General features: G+C 40.0%; 1 protein-coding gene across 3 annotated transcripts in view; it reads left to right on the forward strand.

Moving 5' to 3' along the window:
* NAV3 (neuron navigator 3) overlaps positions 1-19,034 on the forward strand; it is a 251,568-nt gene that overhangs the window by 130,196 nt on the left and 102,338 nt on the right. For all 3 annotated transcript variants that reach the window (XM_059472357.1, XM_059472358.1, XM_059472359.1), the window contains exons 9-12: positions 44-159; positions 13,273-13,381; positions 15,149-15,532; positions 18,893-19,012. In XM_059472357.1, the coding sequence (XP_059328340.1) occupies positions 44-159; positions 13,273-13,381; positions 15,149-15,532; positions 18,893-19,012 (729 nt within the window). The remainder of the gene's footprint in view (positions 1-43; positions 160-13,272; positions 13,382-15,148; positions 15,533-18,892; positions 19,013-19,034) is intronic.

A 19,034-nucleotide genomic window follows, 5' to 3' on the forward strand; every position in this document is an offset into this window, starting at 1 on the left:
ATGACAGATAATAATAATAATAAATCTTCTTGCTTCATTTCAGAACTCTCTCAGAAAATGACAGTACCTCTTTACCACCTGCTGACTCCTGTACCAGTCCTACTAAAATGGATTTGTCATTTAGTAAGACTGCCAAACAGTGCCTAGAGGAGATATCTGGTGAGTAACAATGAGTCAGGAGAAGATTGTGAACTTCTTTATTTACATCTGTTTCATACTGGGAGCTTTGTGATTGGTTGAAATTATACTTCTGACCTTCAATCATGAGGGGTATTAAATACACAGAAAATTTAGGTCATGCATGTTTAGTGATTCAAATCCACTGTTATCTATTTAAACTGGTTCCTTCTGTTCAAATACCCTCTTTATCAGTTTGCAAAAACTGCACTTTGACAATCTAGGGTTTCAAGTAATTGTTACTTCATTTAATCATACGGAATGTTCCAAGAGGAGCAGTGGAAAGTGGACTTCAGAAAGTTTAACTCTCTCATTTAATAACATCAAATTAAATCATAACATCAGAACTGAGACATAATATACACGTTCCTTTCATTAATGAATCTGTATTCAGAAAACAAGCAGGTCCTTACTATTGTACCTGACGTATAAGCTGCTGCTAGAGCTAAGCTGCTAAAGGTTGTGTTACAAGGAATTCCTTGTAAACATGGATTAAGGTCCTTACTAGGTTACAAAGCTGAAGGGATGGGATATTTTAGTCATATTGGAATAATTCCTTTGAAGTCAACAGAACCAAGCTGAGTTACACCAGCACTGGATCTGGCCATGACTCTGCCTATCCCTGCAAAAAGCAAAGTGTGCCACATCTTACTTTCTCATCAGGACTGAACTGCACTGCAGGGTTGTGTACAAGTTCTTCCAAAGGGACTCTGCAAGAGCTGTTACTTGGGGGTTTAAGGGTTTATTTTTGCTGTGGCTTTGTTTTGTTTTTCTTTAGCATCCTTAATCTTATAATTTTACAAAAATTGAAGGTGATATCCTATCTCACTGGTTTAACTACAGTTTTGCCCTTTTACCACAAATTGTCAACATTCAAATGGATTTGTCATGAGTCTTGGTTCTTCTCACACAGGATATAACTCACTTAAAGCACTAATTTGATACATCATTCTAAAATTATCTCTCCACCGGAAGGGTAATCAGATGCCCAAGATTTATAGGGACTGTCTTGGCATTTATCTGACTCCTACTGAAATAGGTTTTGTCCTGGTTTGTCTCAGTCCCTTTGGAAGTCTTCTGGCATTCTTTATTTGCACAGCCAGGTTCTGTGATAAATATATCACCTCTTTGGAGGTAATGCTTACCTGCTAAAATATAAAATTGTTTTTAATTACTTCAGAAATTGGACTCCTTGGTCTAATGTATATAAAGAGTTTAATTGAAATACTTACCACTAATCAAGAGATGCTTCAAGGAATCATCCAGAGAGAAGCTAGAAAAACCCCAAACAATTCAATACCTGCTGAAATGATCATACAGAATATCATGTCTGATGACCTTTTCACTGTTGTGAACAAAAACTAAACAGCATCAAAAGGAAGAATATGGCATAAAGAAAACTAGACACCAGAGATGTTCCTAGTCTGATTATTTAGACTCTGGCATTAGCCATTGATTGGCATAACAGGCTGTAAAGCAGAACCACTGGAAAAATGTGGTCAGTGATTTGCTGTGCACATAGGGAAGCAGAGGTGTGTCACCTGTATTTAACTGTTAGCAGCAAAAGGAATAAATGGATCAAGTACTATATTTGCTGAGTAATTATTTTCCTGCATGGATGAACTATCACCAATTCATTGGTGATTATGCTGTTAGATCTGTGTGGATAAAAGCTCATGTGATAGTTGCTCAGAGGAGTATTCCATGATGGATTACCTATGAGAAAGGACAGTTCAATTTTTTACTTAAGAGCATCTTTATTCTGATATGATCAAGGGATTACACTAGTGTAGTAGCAAAGAAATAGGAAAGTTAATTTCCGTGGTTTGGTCACTTATTTTCAGGGTATTAAGCAATGAATCCACTTTCTTTCATTTTGATATTACCTTTTTCCTGAAATTTTCAACTGTTGCTGTGGGTGGACATCATCTTTATATTATCTTGATATTCTTCTGAAACTCAGTAGCCACCACCCTAGCACAATATGTTTGTAAATAGTAAGGATCAGTAAGGATAATGCTGAAGAGTGAACATCTGTGGAAATCACTAAACAGCTTGGAGGAGTGTGTTCATGAAGTGTTGTCCCACCTGTATTGTGTTTCTGCTTCATTGATCATTATTATTTTTAAAGTGCCAAATATTTAGAACTAAGGCTCACATCCTCAGGACTAGAATATTTTGGCCAATGTTGTTGTATAAACTGTTCCTCTATTTTCTGAATATTTACACATTCCTGTTTGTTATTGCTTCTTGGCTGAAGATTACTGCTCCCATAACCAGCCAAGTTGGTCATATCAGAGCTCCTAACTCACTTCAATATCAGCCAACTAAATCTAAACTGATGCTTTCAGCCTGTCTAGTTCAAGACTTCTCCATAATAAAGACAAAAGTTGAATGTAAAAAAAATGATCTTAAAATTATTTAGGAGTGGTTGGCCAGGCACCATTCTCCTGGTGTAATTCAGGAATCAAGCCCAAGATAATTTACTTGCTGTAGTGGTGAAAATTCATGGCTCTGCTTTCTGCGTCCAGCAAGGCAGTTCACATCTCTTTGCTACTGTCTAAACAGTGGTGATGGGAAAGTAGAAAGTAAAGGAAGAATCTGTAGAGGGAGTTTTCAGCTCTCTTCTCCTCTGTCTTCCTCCTCCAAGGGAGCTGGTTACCTTTAAAGCTTCTCCTGTCTTCCAACTCAGATGTGGTGAAAGGTAAAGTCAGAGCTCAAGCCACGTGTTTCCTTTGCTTTGCGAGTGATTTCTTGGATTTACCTGCACAGCCATGAGAAGAGAATAGTTCTGGAAGGCAAGGGAGGTGAGGAAGCTGGTGTAGGCATAGACTCAGAAGTGTGGCTTGTGGTTGTCCTGATAAACTGGACATCCTCTTTATTTTTATATTATCACCAATAATGTGTTGCTCTTGGTGAATATATACATGGCTTATGCCTAAAGCCAGTATACACAGCATATGCCAAAAAGCAGTTCTGCATCTTGGTAGAGGTATTGTAAATCTGTTCCCATGTCTCTGGTGGAAATTTGTTCTAGATGTGATCTGAAGTGCTTCAGACTTTTTCCTACTTTTTTCCCCCCTTTGAATATTCCACAGCTCAGCCAGAACAGCCTCAAGTGTTTCCACAGTGCGCATGGCGATCAGCACGAGAGTACACCTAGAGCAGCTTTTAGTCTTCCTGCACACCTTGAATCCCCTCTGTGTGCACAGCTCCAGTGATACATGTACTCCCACTGAGTGAGCCCTGTTTGTAGGCATGAGACACCTGAGGAGTAGGTCTTGTGTGTTCTGTGTGTGGTAGGCTTGTTGCTCATGTGGCACACAGGTGTGCAGACCTCTGTCTGGAAAATCCCAGACAGAATCTGAGTCCCCTAAATAAGGAACAATTCTGCATTCAAGTATGAACACAGTTTCTTGCAAGTACTTTATATAGTGTTTGCGTCAACAAGACTACTCAGTATCTATCCACTCAGTTTCTACAAAACCGGAATGTATCTTTATAAGCAGGATTATAATATGATAATGGCAATAATGGCTAATAAAGTAACTCAGGTTGGTTGTTGTTATTCACGATATGGCTGGGAACAAGTTGTTCAGACTTTCTTACCAACTATTTCTTCTTGAAGTAGCTGTGACATTTATCACCTTCTGCAGCAGGTTTATTGGAGAAGGATGTCAGCAAGTTAATTAATAAATAATCCATTGTAAACTGTACATGTCAGTAAACTAAGTATTATTTCATTAAATCAGTGATAGTATTTGGCTTTCACAAGTGCTGGCATGTTCTCAGAGCTTAATGCAAAGTGTTTGATTAAGTAATTATTCATGAATTTATAAATATTGACTAATTATTTAAAATCTGATGAATGAAGCAGAAATGAAACAGTACTTTTAAAAGTTATAGGGCTATCTCAATGGTAGGATTAGCATAAAAACATTCAAATTTAAATATTTTATGTTTATTGTGCTTAATTTTTTTTCTCTGAAAGAAATAATTAATACATGCAGGAATAGTTTATTTTTTTTTTCAAGTAAGCTTAACTGAAGAGATTCATAATCTTATGCATTTCCGTATCTATTACATAATTCATTTGTAGGGTTCTAAACCATCCACTGAGACTTCAAAGAAAGTCTTATCTGACAGCAAAATTGCCCAAAGATTATTAGTTCTTAAAATAATTTTTATAATTCCTTTTAGGAAAGAGACTGTAAAAATAAAGTAGTATGTTACACTGACTGTGATAGAGGAAATTCCCTAACATATTCTTGATGTAAACATATTCCTGCTTGGTGGGTGGGGAGCGCACTGAATTGCAAGGTAGTTGGGGAATAATGCTGTCATGACATTTGCTCTTCTCTACTCTCCTATACTTTCTTCTTACCATAGAAAGATGTATTTTTTGGTTACTATATCTCAACAGTTTAAAATGGAGAGCTGAGCTTTAGAAAGTTCTTTTTGAAGAAATAAACCTAAGAATTTTTCACATTGCAATTTTATGTTTTGGCAAATGACACCCTGCAGAGGGATGTGGGAAAGTACAAGGATAAATTCAGTGTTGTTTCTACTGAGTACTTGGCCTGAGATAAATAAGTATTCACTGTGTCTGGGGATGATCACCATGGCCTGTCAGCCATGTGAGGCAATGGGATTAATGGGAGGAAAGTTCATATGACTTTATAATTAAGAGATGTGGTAAAATGTCTGTACACAGGAAGGCTGAATGAAGGTTGTGTGATAAGCCTCAGTACCTCTGTAGAAAAGCAGTGCACTCACTGTGTTTTCAGTGTATTTCAAAGTGAGGTAGATGAATGCTGCAGCTGCCAGCTACCCTCACATGGCTCTCACACAGTCCAGGGTCATTCCCTTTCCAGTATGATGCTCTGTGACCTGTGTGCTCTGAAGCTGGGCTGCAATGACCAGCTCAACGGGGAGCAGTGACAGGTCAGCAGAGACCCTGAGGCTCACTGGGTGGCCCAGGACACAGCTGTGTCACTGCCAGAGACCTGTCCAGCCTGGGGGGGTGTGGCACCTATTGGCAGCACCCTATGGGAGGTTTGGTGTGGCTCATTGGGTGAACATTTTTCATCCCTTGCCAAAACTTTTTCTGCTCCCAGCTAGAAAGAGCACTGGCTGTACCTGTGCAGTTCTGGTAGCTTTTATCTGGTCTCATGTTGGAGCTGAGCAGCCGTACCATGCGCTGCTCCCCTAGCAGAGCAGTGCGTGGCACGAGGGCTGTGCCCTGCCCACAAGGGTTCCTGAGGCCAGTGCAGCCCTGCAGTGCAGACTGCTGCATGTGACCATGCTCACTGGGAGCCTGCATGGAGGCAGAGCAGGTCCACCTCTGCCTACAGCCTTCCATGGAGACAAGTCACTGCCTGCAGGTGTTGGGGCATGACAGGGCAGGTGGGGAAGTTATTAATGGATTTGAAATATCAGGGAGAGATTGAGACTTGCTTTTTATGGTAGGAAAAGAGCCTGTTCTCTTGATTCCAAGACAATCACCAAGAGAAATTTGGCATCACAGAGCCAAATCACAGAATCACGGTCTGATTTGGTTTGGAAGGGACCCAGAAGGATCATCAAGTCCAGCTCTTAAGTGAATGGCCCACACAGGGATTGGATCCACAACCTTGCCATTATTAGCACTATGCCCTGACCAACTGAGCTAAATACCATTATCTTTCCTGTTAATTCAAAATATAGCAATGGAGAATACTGTACCAATTTAAGTATAATTTAGGATATAAAACAAATTAATGCAAAAAAAAGTGAGACTGCCCTGCCCTTATTTTTTTTGAAATTCTCTATTGTCAATACCTCCCTGTATTTCTAGCAACCACAGCTTTTTCAGGCTTGTTGGACAGGCTGGGACAGCCACATGGCACTGTCAGTGCACACCAACACAGGAGTGTGCAGGCAGTGCTCTGGTATTCTGTGACAGCACCAGCACCACAGCATCTCTGAGACACCATTGGCATCCCCACCACACCTGCTCTGCTGCAGGCAGGCACCAGCACATTCACAAAACCCTTCCAAGAGCCCATATGTCACTGCAGCTGGCAGACCCTGGTGTAAACACAGCAGTCTTATCTTTTATTTCCATGCTGAAAAAGTGATAGGTGTTTAATATTTGGGACAGTTTTGTACTCAGGCAGACAGACCATTCATCTTCTCTGCCCTTTGACTGTGTGTTCTAGGTGGGGATGGGAGTGGTACCTCCACTTGATATCTTCCTCAGAAATCCAGGGCTTTAATATGGAAAACCACCATTACTTTAGACTTCTGATTTTTTTTCTGAGTTATTCCATGTTTCTGAGAGTTATTCCATGTTTCTGAAAGTTATCTAGGAAGAAATGTACCTTTCCTTTGAAATTTCTGAGAATTTTCCCCTGTGTATCTTCAAAAACTGTAAATTGAACCAGTGAAAGGCAAGAAATACACACTGAAGCTTCTGCTAACATCTGTTTATTCATATAGGAAATCTGTGAACAGCTTGTAATTCTTAGGGTGGCATTTTTAAAGGTTATTTTTCTGTCAAGGTTTCTCAGGTAGAGACTTGAGCATATTTTCACACTGACAAAAGCAGTTTATTTTTATACAGCAGTTTTATTATTTGTAGATTTCTATATAATGTTTTGTGAAATTAATTTCCCCTAGATAAAAAGTTTGTATCTAAAAAAATGATAATTAAATTCAGGTATTTCTTTGTTCATCTGTCCATTTCTGGGACTAATATCTTTTTCTTTGTGAGAAAAGATATACATTTTAGCATGTCTTCTTTCTCTCTGGACAATGAATTTAAAAATAGCATTCAAAATTGCTGAACTTAGTTCTGACACAATACTAATTTGCTTTATTAAAAAAATCACTCCTCCATGAATAGGTTTTCTTCAAAATAGTGTGGAACAATGATTTTTTACAGATTTTATAATTCTGTACTAGCCTCTGAATCTCAGAGAGGTGCAAACAGAGTAGCTTTCTAAGGAGAAAGAAATTAAATATTTCCTTTTATGAACCATTTTACCAGACAAATACTGTTGTGTTCCATGTCTTATGATATTAAATTATATTTTTTTATTTAGAGCAGAAATTGCAAGACCGAAGGTCCTTTTGCAAGTCTGCTTTTAGCTTCCTGCATAGGGAGTAACAGTGATATGGAAGAAATAGTTTTTCATCCTTACCTTTCGGGGAGAAAAATAGGATTTGACCATGAGCTAGATCTGTTACTGTAGCATCCCATTCAGGTGAAGCTGTGTCTTGAAACCTGTGGCACTGTAAACTGGGCAGAGGCTTCTGTGTCTCCGGTTTAATTCACCAGGATGTTTGCTGCCATGGCAGCCAGCAGCATTCACTGCAGTAGCAGAGAAGAGTCATATATCTGGGAATGCAGGTTGAATACTAAAATGTAAGGAGGCTTGTGCTTCAGTGGTTAATTTTGGCTCTTTATTGAGCTCTGACGTGGAGGCTGTACTTGCAGCTCTGTGTCAGCCCATCTGAAGTGAAGAGCTGTGCACTAGGATCAGTCATGAGCTGGTGAGAGGGAGGGAAAAGCCCGAGACAGTACTTGTGCCTACTTTGGATTTCAGAAGGCAGCAGCTGTAGAAAGAGATGCAGGCCCACCGCTCCGATGAGACTGGTGATTGGATGGAGAGGGGAAAACACAGTTGGCTTTTGGGATTACTCCTGTGCTGGAGCAGAGTGTTTGATCCACTCTCTTCTGCTTGAGAGAAATCGAAGTGAAAATGACTGTAAGTACTGCAGATTAATGTGACGGACAAGAAGTGGCTGAGCAGAGACAGCAGCGTAATTTTAAAGAAGGTGACTGTGCCTGTCTAGTCCCTTGCAGTGTGCAGAGTGCATGTGGGAGCTGTGCTTTCCCTGTGAGTGCAAGCGTGTGCTACCTGGGGTGTGCAGCATGCGGCGATGCAGGGAGCACCGCCCGCAGCTCCCGGGGGAATTCAGCTGCTGTCCATCTCAGAAATATGAAATCTAACTGAGGTGCAGCCCAGCCAGAAAGATGCAGCGATCTGCTGAACTGTCAGTGTTTAAAGGCACGGAGGTTAGAAGAGGGTGTGCTCGTCTTCAGAAGCAGAAGTCTCTAACCAATCTCACGCTCATCAGTGAAGGGGAGAAGAGGCGACACTCATACAGGGAGAACTGGTTTGGAAACGCCTCCAAGTCCAGCCAGAGTTACCAACAGCGGCATGCAGAAGCTGGGTGCAGAGGCTCCCTGTCCAAGGCATTCTCACTGTCAGTGCACTCGCTCTGCCACTCTGGATTGACCACAAACCAGGCATTTCAGGGGATACCACCTGCTGGAAGCAGGACATCCCAGAGGTCAGGAGACCGGTGTACAGGTGAAGGCTTTCAAACTGACAGTGAGGAGAGCAAAAAATCCGATGATGAAAATGCGTCCTGCACATCCCATTTCCCCAGCAGGACCTGGGCAGAGGAGGAGGAGGAAGGGTGCTTGCGTGAAGGGACTGCACATCTGGATGAAGATGTCATAATAACAATGCTGGGTGACCTAGAACAGGTCCTTTATACTGATATTTTAGGTAAGTTAACTTTGGCTTGTCATCAGGAAGGGCAGGAGGAGACCCAAGTGTTAGCACATATCTGCACAGAGCAGATTTTTGATCTTGACAGTGATTTCCCAAGACAGAACTGGGTTTATTTGCAGTAGTATGCAAAAATAGGGTCTAGCCACTTCTTCTTTGTTTCCTTCCTGTGACATCTAAAGACTGTGTGAAATGAAGACAAATGTCTAAATTGCTTGTGATGGGTGCAGGGGCAGCAGCAGCCTGTGAATAACTGAACATAGCTTAGCTTTTTGAAAATAAGGTGAAATATTTAAGTGCTATTAGTTTATTGTTAAATAAATCTATTTTAATGATATTTTTTCTCATTAATTTGAAATTGATATCTTGAACCCAAGTTTTGGGTGGGGCGAAGCACATCTCGGCCTTCCTACAAACTGACCCTCCAGTGTTTCATCCCCCTTCTCTAGCCCCTCTGCAGATAACTGCACCCCTACATGTGGAATTGTGAGTGCCAGGGTTTCAGTGTAGCTAAATAGCCACTTTTGTTATATCTGTGCATGCCAGTGAGTATTTGAAGTCCACAGCCATAGGTGCTTCAAAGGCTGCTGTGTTACTTTTCATCTCTCAGCCCTTTAAGAGTGCTCAAAGTGTTCATTTCCAAAGCTTTGTTCTTCAGTCTTCAGTTAAATGGTTGAAGTAGCTGCTTGCTTTTCAAAGGTTATATGCCATGTGTCTAGCCTGGAGCTTCTTGCTGGTAGATATGTTAGCCCTGATTGTGTTTAAACATTAAGGACAAAATTTTTGCTGTGTATATAGTGTAAAAAGCTGTTACCTCAAAACAAGAAAGAAATAAGAATCCTCTTTGTGTGCATACCTTTTATTATTAGAGTGTACCAGTAGGTTAAAAGGGCTTCTGCTAGAGATCAAAAGCTTGCTAGCACAGAAGACTGAGCTCTAATGTGCCTCTGCTCCTATTCAGCTGTTTGCCACTGACAAATCCCTGCTCTCTTGTAAGCCTCAGTTTCCCTGCTTGCAGGGTAAAACTGGTACTTTCCTTTCTGAATTAATATCTCATAGTGGACAATTCTCTGGGGAAACGTTTCTTATTTGTAAATCCTTTCATGCAAATCAGACTATTGATGGAATTGTTACACTCCCATTTGCTTTGGGCTGTGATTACATGTGCAGAAGAACAGAAATTATTATGAACACTATTATTGAGTGTGAAATTATGAGGGAGCTTCAGAAATGTGAATGTAAAAGACTGACCTGGGTATCTAGTGGTTTCTGTAAAATGTCCAATTTGGATTTCCTGTGAATGTATCACACAGTGAAAGAAATCAATGTATTTTCCAGAAATTTACTGAGGGAATAATGATTCACTGTTTAGGCAAAAAAATTGGGGACAGTCTTTTGGAATATTCATGTTTATAAATGCTAAAGCTACAAATGATTGGATAAAATGGCCTTTCTTGTGAGAGGAACAGAATTTTGACAGAAAGTTTCAGGTTTCAGTTTTAGTCTTATCCCAGTTTCCCCATGTGTGATACAGAATGATTTTTTCTCAGTGTATAAACTTGAGATAACAGACTGGGAGCTTTTCTGATATGTTAGGTCCTGCAAATATGGCCAGACTCTGTGATGACTGTGCCATATTATAAGGAACAAGGTACCCAGAGGAGTCTGGGATGCCTTTGAACCAGTCCTGATGCAATAAGCACCAAAGTGTCTCCACTAGCAGGCACAGTGTAGCTAGTTTTCTGAAAAATTAACATCTACATCATCCCTATGGTCCTCTTTACAGAAGGAGGCTTGATGTGGATGGGGAGTCAGTGCTATCATGAAAACATAGGATCTTGTACTCAGTACAGAATATTTCTTCACTGTCTACTATTTATACTTTCTGACTTGTTCATCCATGGTACAGCAGGATTCCAGTGACATTTAGAGAATGATGGAAAGAAAAAAGAACTATTTCTTTCAAATCACTCTAGCAGTTAGTGGGAGATTTTATTAAAATACTACTATGTAGTATTTTAGTATAATAAAATTTCGGTTTTAACCCTTTTTTTTGTTAAAACTGGTGGAAATTATCTGCTGTGTCACTGAGAGATCAAAAGACATTAGATCTCAAGTTTTTCACCTCTGCAGGATAGAATAACCAAATTTTATGGTATAATTTGTCTGAAAGCGAAGTATTCTTTACTGTGAAAATATATTTTGGCAGCTTGCCATATATGTACCTTTTTTATTTAATGTATTGCAATTATACCTCAAGGCTTTGTTATGCCATTTACTGTGCAATACATATTAAAAAAGACAGCTGCTGTCATTTTTGCTGCAAGAATTTGCAATGTTAACATACACCAAAGGACAACTGACAAGGATAAACAAGGAAGGAAAAGGGCAACGTCACTCTAAAATATGAATTGTATTCAGTTCCTCAAATAAATATAAAGGTAAAGTACTGCTTTTTCCTTTAATTCTGCCTGCAAAGACCCCAGAATTTGTCTTTACGTGTAAATAGAAGATTTTCTTATACCAACAAGCTACTCTTTCACCTCTGGTTCAAGGCAGGGCAAGGTCTTCCTTATATAGGTATTATTGCTGAGGAACTGAGTGCACCACAGACAGCTGGCTGGAGGCAGGCATGGACAGTGTGCCTGGAAATTGCCTGGGCTTTAAAAAGCAGTCTGAGTCTAACAGGATGTAAATGTCCTCAGCCTAGCCTGGCCATGAGCCCTCCTGCCTCAGAGGAAGCTCCAGGGTGGTACAGAAACTTCTGCAAAGAGCTCCTGGGATCCATGAGTACATTGATTGCCAGTGCTTTAGCGAACACATGTAGCTTGAAACACAGGAACAGTTGTAAATAATTTCAGTGCAGGCATTTGTCTCCTGCAAGACACTATATGTAAAAATGTACACAGTTAGTTTATTTTGTGAAACTAAATATTGTGAGCAGACATGGCCTTGGGGTGTGACTTGAGAAGACAGAGTTTGGCAGCAGTGCAGGACCTGTATCCCCACTGCATTTTTCCATCCTGTCCACATGTTGATCCCACTGTCAGTTCATGGTGCCAAACCAGACATTTATAGACATTAGCATCATTAAAGCACTGAAAATTTTTTTTGTGAGTGATGAAATAAGCAAACATAATTTCCCAAAGGACTGTTTGTCTGGAGCAAAGAGGACAGAAGACACAACCAGGGCAGGGTAGATGGGAAAACCTCAAAATTGTATTGCTGTGAAAGCTGGTTTGACATTAAGCCACAACTGCAGGTAATGTTGGCTAGTTAAATGCATTGTTTTCCTGTTGAGGAGGAATTAAAGTTTATATGGAATTTATATTAAATAATTTATTTCCATATAATGTCAGGAGTTGAGACTTAGCAGCCTACAGAGTGTTTGGGGAATAGGACCTGACTGCAGAAGGCCTGTGAGGTATGATGTGAAATTTGTAATTGATAGAGTCAAAAAGGAATTATTTGCACTTCAAGTTCAGCATTTTACATGTAACTCTAATACATGTAAAATACATCTAACTCTAATACATAACTCTAATGGCTTCTTGCCAGCTTTTTTACAAGAAACAGGTACAGGACATGAACAGAAGTAGAACACTAGCCTTGAAGAAGTCAGAGGTTTTTGTCATAGAATTTCTTTTGGAATTCTCTTGTTGTTCAAAAGTAAAATGAATTAAACTTCCTTGATCTATGAATTTCCTAGAAAACCTGCATTTCTAGGTTTTTGTATATGACCACTGGAGGCTTCTTTGAGGTTTATGATGTTTCTCTTTTGTAACATATCATATATAAGTTCTCTTTTAAATTTGTTTTTAATTTTATGAAGTAAACATTGTTCTGGATGTTACAGGTGAAGTTCTGAAAGCTTCATTATCTGAGATATGAGACTAGCTTTTCACAATGAATCCTGAAGGCTGTTGAAAAGTCTAATTGTATAAATTATGTGTGTGCTTTAGGGTGTTCCAATTTGTATCCCAAGAAGCATATTTTTTTCTGTCCCATATGAAGAATAATGGCCCCTTCAGAAAAGCATTACAGTCTAGGAAAGATGCTTTATTAAGTGCCTTACTTAAGATGTACTTTGAAATAGCCTTTATTAATGTTAAGTGAATGCTGAAGAGTTGTTCTAAGAGTCATCCCAGTTTTTTCTGGGATGACAGATCACAGATTTACTGTGGCTTTTTTTACTACTGAGTTATGTAAAATGTCAAGGACTAAAAAGGGACTTTATAATTTATCAAGTGGTCTGGGGCTGCATCCTGCCTTGATTACAGAGGATAAAAATCCCAACACTGTAAATCAGAGTTTCATTGATAGATTTGGGCCTGCCTTAACAGGCAGGTGGAGTTTTTTATATACCACATGTTGTTTAAGAGTGTATATGTGTTTTATTAATGAAAGGATGAAGTTTTTTTTTTAAATATTAAAAGATATTTACAATCATATGTGTGCATTCTTGTGCACTTTATTCAACCTTAATTACACACATGCTTAAGTCTATGCTGGTTTTACTGTTTTCTTCCAGGGGAAGACCCTGAAACAAGAAGAATGAGAACCGTCAAGAACATTGCAGACCTGAGACAGAATTTGGAAGAAACCATGTCCAGCCTTAGAGGGACCCAGATAAGCCACAGGTATACTGGTTTTGTGTAGACTACTAAAAATATGGACCATGGGAGAGTATTACTAGTTGCTGAATGAATGAGAGAATTGCAAGGGAAAATTAGCTATGACACTAAACTGCCTTAGCAACTTACATGTGACTTTAATATACTATATTGTCAGAATGTCTTATACTATCATTCATAAAGATAGTTATTGTTTCATACACATTTATTTAGAAGCTGATAAAATTTATTTTAGGTAATTTTATAAGTAGATGTTGGGGTTGAGATCAACTGCAAGGAAAACTCTAAATGTAAAAAAGAAATATGTCAGCAATAAGAAAAAGACATACTGGTGTAGTGTTACAGTTTTGAGCTCTCCAGGTGTTTTTTTCCTGTCTTCCCTTTTCTTCCCACACGAGCTCCCTTTTAATTTTGTTACAGATAACCACTGCCTTCTGTTAGGTCCCTGGGGTCTTTACTAATTTTGTAACACACAAGACATATCTCAAGAATTCCATGCATGTGATTATGTTCAGTCACACACTCATATAGTGGATTTTCTACCAAAATAGTTTTACCACACCACCTTCAATCACATACACAGATTAGTAAAACCTCTAGGGTCAATATTCTCTTGTCCTAATCTTGGTTAAGGTACTGGGTGTTTTGCATCATTCCCACAAGTAGAGGTTATAGAATCATGGAACCATTTAATTGTTTAGTTTGGAAAAGACCTATAAGATCACCAAGTCCAACCATCAGCCCAGCACTGCAAAGTCCACCAATAAACACTGGGCTGAAGTGCCGCTTCAAGTCTTGTAGATACTTCCAGTAATGGTGACTCTACCTCTTCCCTGGGCAGCATGTTCCAGTGCTTGGCCACCCTATCCATGAAGAAACTTTTCCTCATATCTACTGTAAACTTCCCCTGTTACAACTTGAGGCGATTTGCTCTTGTCCTATCACTTGTTATATAGGGGAAGATGCCAATCCCCATCTGACTGCAACCTCTTTTCAGGCAGTTGTAGAGAGTGATAAGGTCTCCCCTGAGCCTCCTTTTCTCCAGGCCACTCCCTGAGCCGCTCCTCATCAGACTTGTGCTCCAGACTCTTCACCACCTCCACTGCCCTTCTCTGGACATGTTCCAGCACCACAATGTCTTTCTTGTACTAAGGAGCCCAGAACCGGACACAGGATTTGAGCTGTGGCGTCACCAGTGCTGAGTAGAGGAGGGTAACAGTTTCTCTGCTCCTGCTGGCCACGCTATTGCTGATCCAGGCCAGGATGCCATTGGCCTTCTTGGCCACCTGGGCACACACTGGCTCGTGTTCAGCCACTGTCACAAGCACACAAGTTCTTTTGTTGCTGGGCTGCTTTCCAGCAACTCTGTCCCCAGCCTGTAGCACTGTGTGGGGTTTCTGAGACCCAAGAGTAGGACCTGGTTCTTGGCCTTGTTGACCCTCTTACAATTGGCCTCAGCCTATTGATCCAACCTGTCCAGACCCCTCTGCAGAGCCTTCCTGCCCTCCAGCAGATGAAGACTCTTGCCCAACTTTCGGTCATCAGCAAAGTGACTAAGGGGGCACTCAATCCCCTCATCCAGGTCATTTGTAAAGATACTAAAAAGGACTGGCCTCAGTGCTGAGGGCATATAAAGGCATATGTGTGCATATGGTGGAAGCACATACACACAGAGTTTTTAAAAACAAATTACTTTCCTCCAGCCTTCACTTTTCTTGATTTCTCAGAAACATAGAAGGCACAGTTCACTGACTTCTCCATTCTGTTTGGCAGCACATTGGAGACAACTTTTGACAGCACTGTGACAACTGAGGTGAATGGGAGAAGCATACCAAGCCTATCCAGCCGATCGAGCACCATGACTTGGAGGCTGGGGCAGGCCAGCCCTCGGCTGCAGGCGGGAGATGCTCCGTCCTTGGGTGCTGGTTATCCTCGCAGCAGCGCCAGCCGCTTCATCCACACAGACCCCTCTCGGTTCATGTACACCACCCCGCTCCGCCGAGCTGCTGTCTCTCGCCTTGGAAACATCTCTCAGATTGACATGAGTGAGAAGGGAACTGCTGACTTGGACATATCCTCTGAAGCTGATGTTGGTGGCTACATGAGTGATGGGGACATTCTTGGGAAAAGCCTGAGGACTGATGACATCAACAGTGGGTAAGCGGCACTTTTTCCCCATATGAGCTAATGCATGATTGGTAGGACCAGAAGGATTCTTCTAAAAATTTTGGCACACAAGCAGAAGTTGCATTATAGTTGTAAAATTTAAATATACATATCAAAAAAATAAACCTCTAATCTGCCAGTGATACTCTCAGCTGCCTTCAAATTCTGTTCTTCTCCTTTAACATAAAAATTACTTTGCTGTGAACTTTGAATTTTAATATTACTTACTGGAAAATTCTGGTTGTCCTGTGAGCCATCAGTTTGCATTTCTTTCCCTGGGGTAAGTCTTCTTTTGGTATTTTTATGTTTTGTTTGAGATGGTATGTATGACATTGGATGCAGCTGATGAAAAGCAGTTGTTGACAGCACTGACTTTCTGTTTCCACTTCAGATATTGTCTAGCATAGTCATTGTAATGGACTTTTATTGTAGGTTTTCAGCTGTGCATATCATTTGAGCAGCAGCAATATCTTTTCATTAAAGACTAGACCAGTTACTCTTTTAGTGTATCCAGGAGGAAGAATCACAATTTTTATTTTTGTTTGCTCTATCAATTGGAGTACTGCAGTTTGAGGTGCTGCATTCCTTGTGTTTTAAATTCAACAATTCTTATCGCAATCTAGGAACACAAGTCACTTCAGTCCTGTGTGTGTTAGACCTCCTAGAACATCTTTAAAAAAGAACAGCCATGTTACAGTTTTACTCATACTTAAATTACTATTCACTGCTGCTTTTGGCACCTCAAGGCTGCTTGCTGACTGATGTAACACTATGTTAAATAGAAGTTCCATGGAGTACCTGGTCATGTCACACCACACTGCTTCACTCTATAATTTTAGAATTCTTGCTGTCAATCTAATCTCTTAGTTTGAAGCATAGCTATGATTAGAGAATAGTGGGGGATGAAATTGAGTATGATACATTCCTAAAGGGAAATCTAAGTGTGTGATTAAAGCTCTCTCTGGAGTTGTGTCTCATCTCAAGCACCATCCAAGGATAGATCTCTAGAAAAAGCATCATTTTAAAGAAAGCAATTCCTGTATCTCCCTGGTCTACTTTTTCAGTGATCTGTGTATACAGCACTGCTGACAACATTGTCCACAACACATCAGTAATGACTGTCAAGTAAGATGCCATATTTCTGTGTGCTAGAAAAGAGAAAATACATATGGAAAATATGATATTTTAATGTCTGAGGACCTCTTATCATAAAGGAAATATTAATGCTGGCTTCAACAGATTCATGGTTTTATTCAAAATTTTAAAAAAGGGAATCCTTTGCAGTGCCTCATGAGTTGTATTAATTAGCTTATCACATTAAAGGGTGAATATAGTCATCTTATGTGAATTTTCTTTGAATCTGTAATAAGGATAACTCAATAGATAGTAAGTTGCTCTGTGCTCAGTTAAAATTTTTAGGTGCAGTAAACGTTAAAAACAAGTTGATATGCTCTGAAATTTCAGGATTCACTGAGGCATGTAAAGTCTTATCTCCTCTATGCCTCTTCCATTATCAGTTTAATTACTTTAATCACTTGGGGAAAAGAATGCAGCAGTAATTAGAAATTAGTGTGAGGAAAGCCTGTTGCACTTGTCAAGTCTATCCTTACTTATACGGGGAAAAAAATGCATTTAATCTGGATTGCATTCAAGCCACATCTAAATTTAATATGCAATTCTAGAGCTGTGGAATCTACTGGATAATTCACAGCTAGCTAAATAATCTGTCAAAAAATTCTGAATTTTGTCTTTAATAAAAGATGAATATAATATGTAAATGTGACTGTTAATTGACCTTTGCAAACAAATGTGAAGTTACCTCTAAACTCCAGATCCCAAGGCTTCAGAAACACACTGCCAAACTACTGGCTGAATCTCACCCATGCTTTAAACACCTCAGAGTTTTGTTGAAAATAATCAAAGGGATCATTTGTGTTTTAATGCACTTGAGGCTGCCTTCACCCATCCGCCACCCAGGACATGCTGCCTTCTCAGACTGGAGCGACCACACAGGGCTCCACTGCTGCAGCTTTGCCCTCAAGGGCTGCACCTGTTCAGCCACCCCCAACCACGGGGAAGGAGCCACAGGCAGGAGCTCCCAGGCTGCTGAATTGGCCCTCAGGTCTCTGTCATAGATTATTTCAATTAAATCTGCTCCCAGAAGGAACCACAGGGGGAGGGCCAACAGAACAGCTGGAGTAGCAGCAGTGTGTGTGCGTGCCTTGGTTTGTGCCTGGGATTCTGTGTAATTACTAAAGTGGAATGTTTGTGTGCTTGCATACATGCTTAGACTGAAAGGTGCATTTGTGTGGCACCATTTCATGGCTCAAGGAGAGCTTGTGTAAAGACTGAATCAGGAGTAAACTCTGGGAGATCATTTTGGCCATACACCTGACATTGGGACTACACCTGTTTCAGTAAGTCAGTAATTTGAGTAGGTTCAGTGAGGTACAGAATTTTTTTCTGAATATTTGTGCTTCTATGTTCAGTGCCATACATGTGCATGGTCCTTCAAAAATAAATTTATGCTAACTTTGTTGGTAAATTAAAGTTATCAGAAAATACAAAAGGGAAACAGAAAGAACAAGAGCCTTAGAGGGAGGACAGTTTAACAAAAGGTCCTTTGGGAATGTAATGGAGAGTTCCTGTGGGTAAGACAGGCTGATGATGCTGCTCCATTATAAGGGCCAAGACATCTCAGACAGACAACCAAACTGTAGGTAGACATTCCAGAAATTATTGGTGTACTTTTAATTCATAAACTTTTAATGGTTCTCTAGTGAGTAAACAGCACTATACTCACTGTTTCATTCATTAGACATGCATTATAATGTGGGGAGAATCAAGTAAGAGGAATACACAATACAAATATTCTTAAATATCATTGTAAGGTCTTCAGTGAATATCTCTTTCATGTCTGAATAATTGCATACCAACAAGGACTATGAATTTGGGTTCCTAAACTCTGTTCCTATTTGGATAAATGGAACTAAAATTTTTTTTCTTTTTTAAGCTAAGTGATTTTTCTTGCACCTGGTGCTATTTTTTGGCAAAACCACAGTAATTAAAATGTGCTTTTGAACATACTTGAGAGCTTCAGTCTAAAAATATTTTATTAAAAGAGCTTGGCCTGTAAGCCATGACAGAAAAAGGCAAATGATCCCAGAAAACAGGCAGATACCCAGTCTCCCTATGCCAGGCACATAAAGTGGGAGTATTTGGTATAAGTCTGCCATCTAATAAGACAACCTGTACCTTAAATATTTGAATTTCACAGACCATTAACTTTAAAGTGAAACATGTTGCCAGATGGCTGCATTTCCCACCGACTGACCACAGATTTATTTTCAGGTACATGACAGATGGAGGACTCAACCTATATACAAGAAGTCTGAACCGAATACCAGACCTTGCTGCCTCTCGAGACGTCATCCAGAGAGGGGTTCATGACGTGACTGTGGATGCTGACAGGTAACAGTGCTTTGCTAAGTAA

This window comes from Ammospiza nelsoni, chromosome 5 (genome assembly GCF_027579445.1).
Source record: "Ammospiza nelsoni isolate bAmmNel1 chromosome 5, bAmmNel1.pri, whole genome shotgun sequence".
Taxonomy (NCBI): Eukaryota; Metazoa; Chordata; class Aves; order Passeriformes; family Passerellidae; genus Ammospiza; species Ammospiza nelsoni.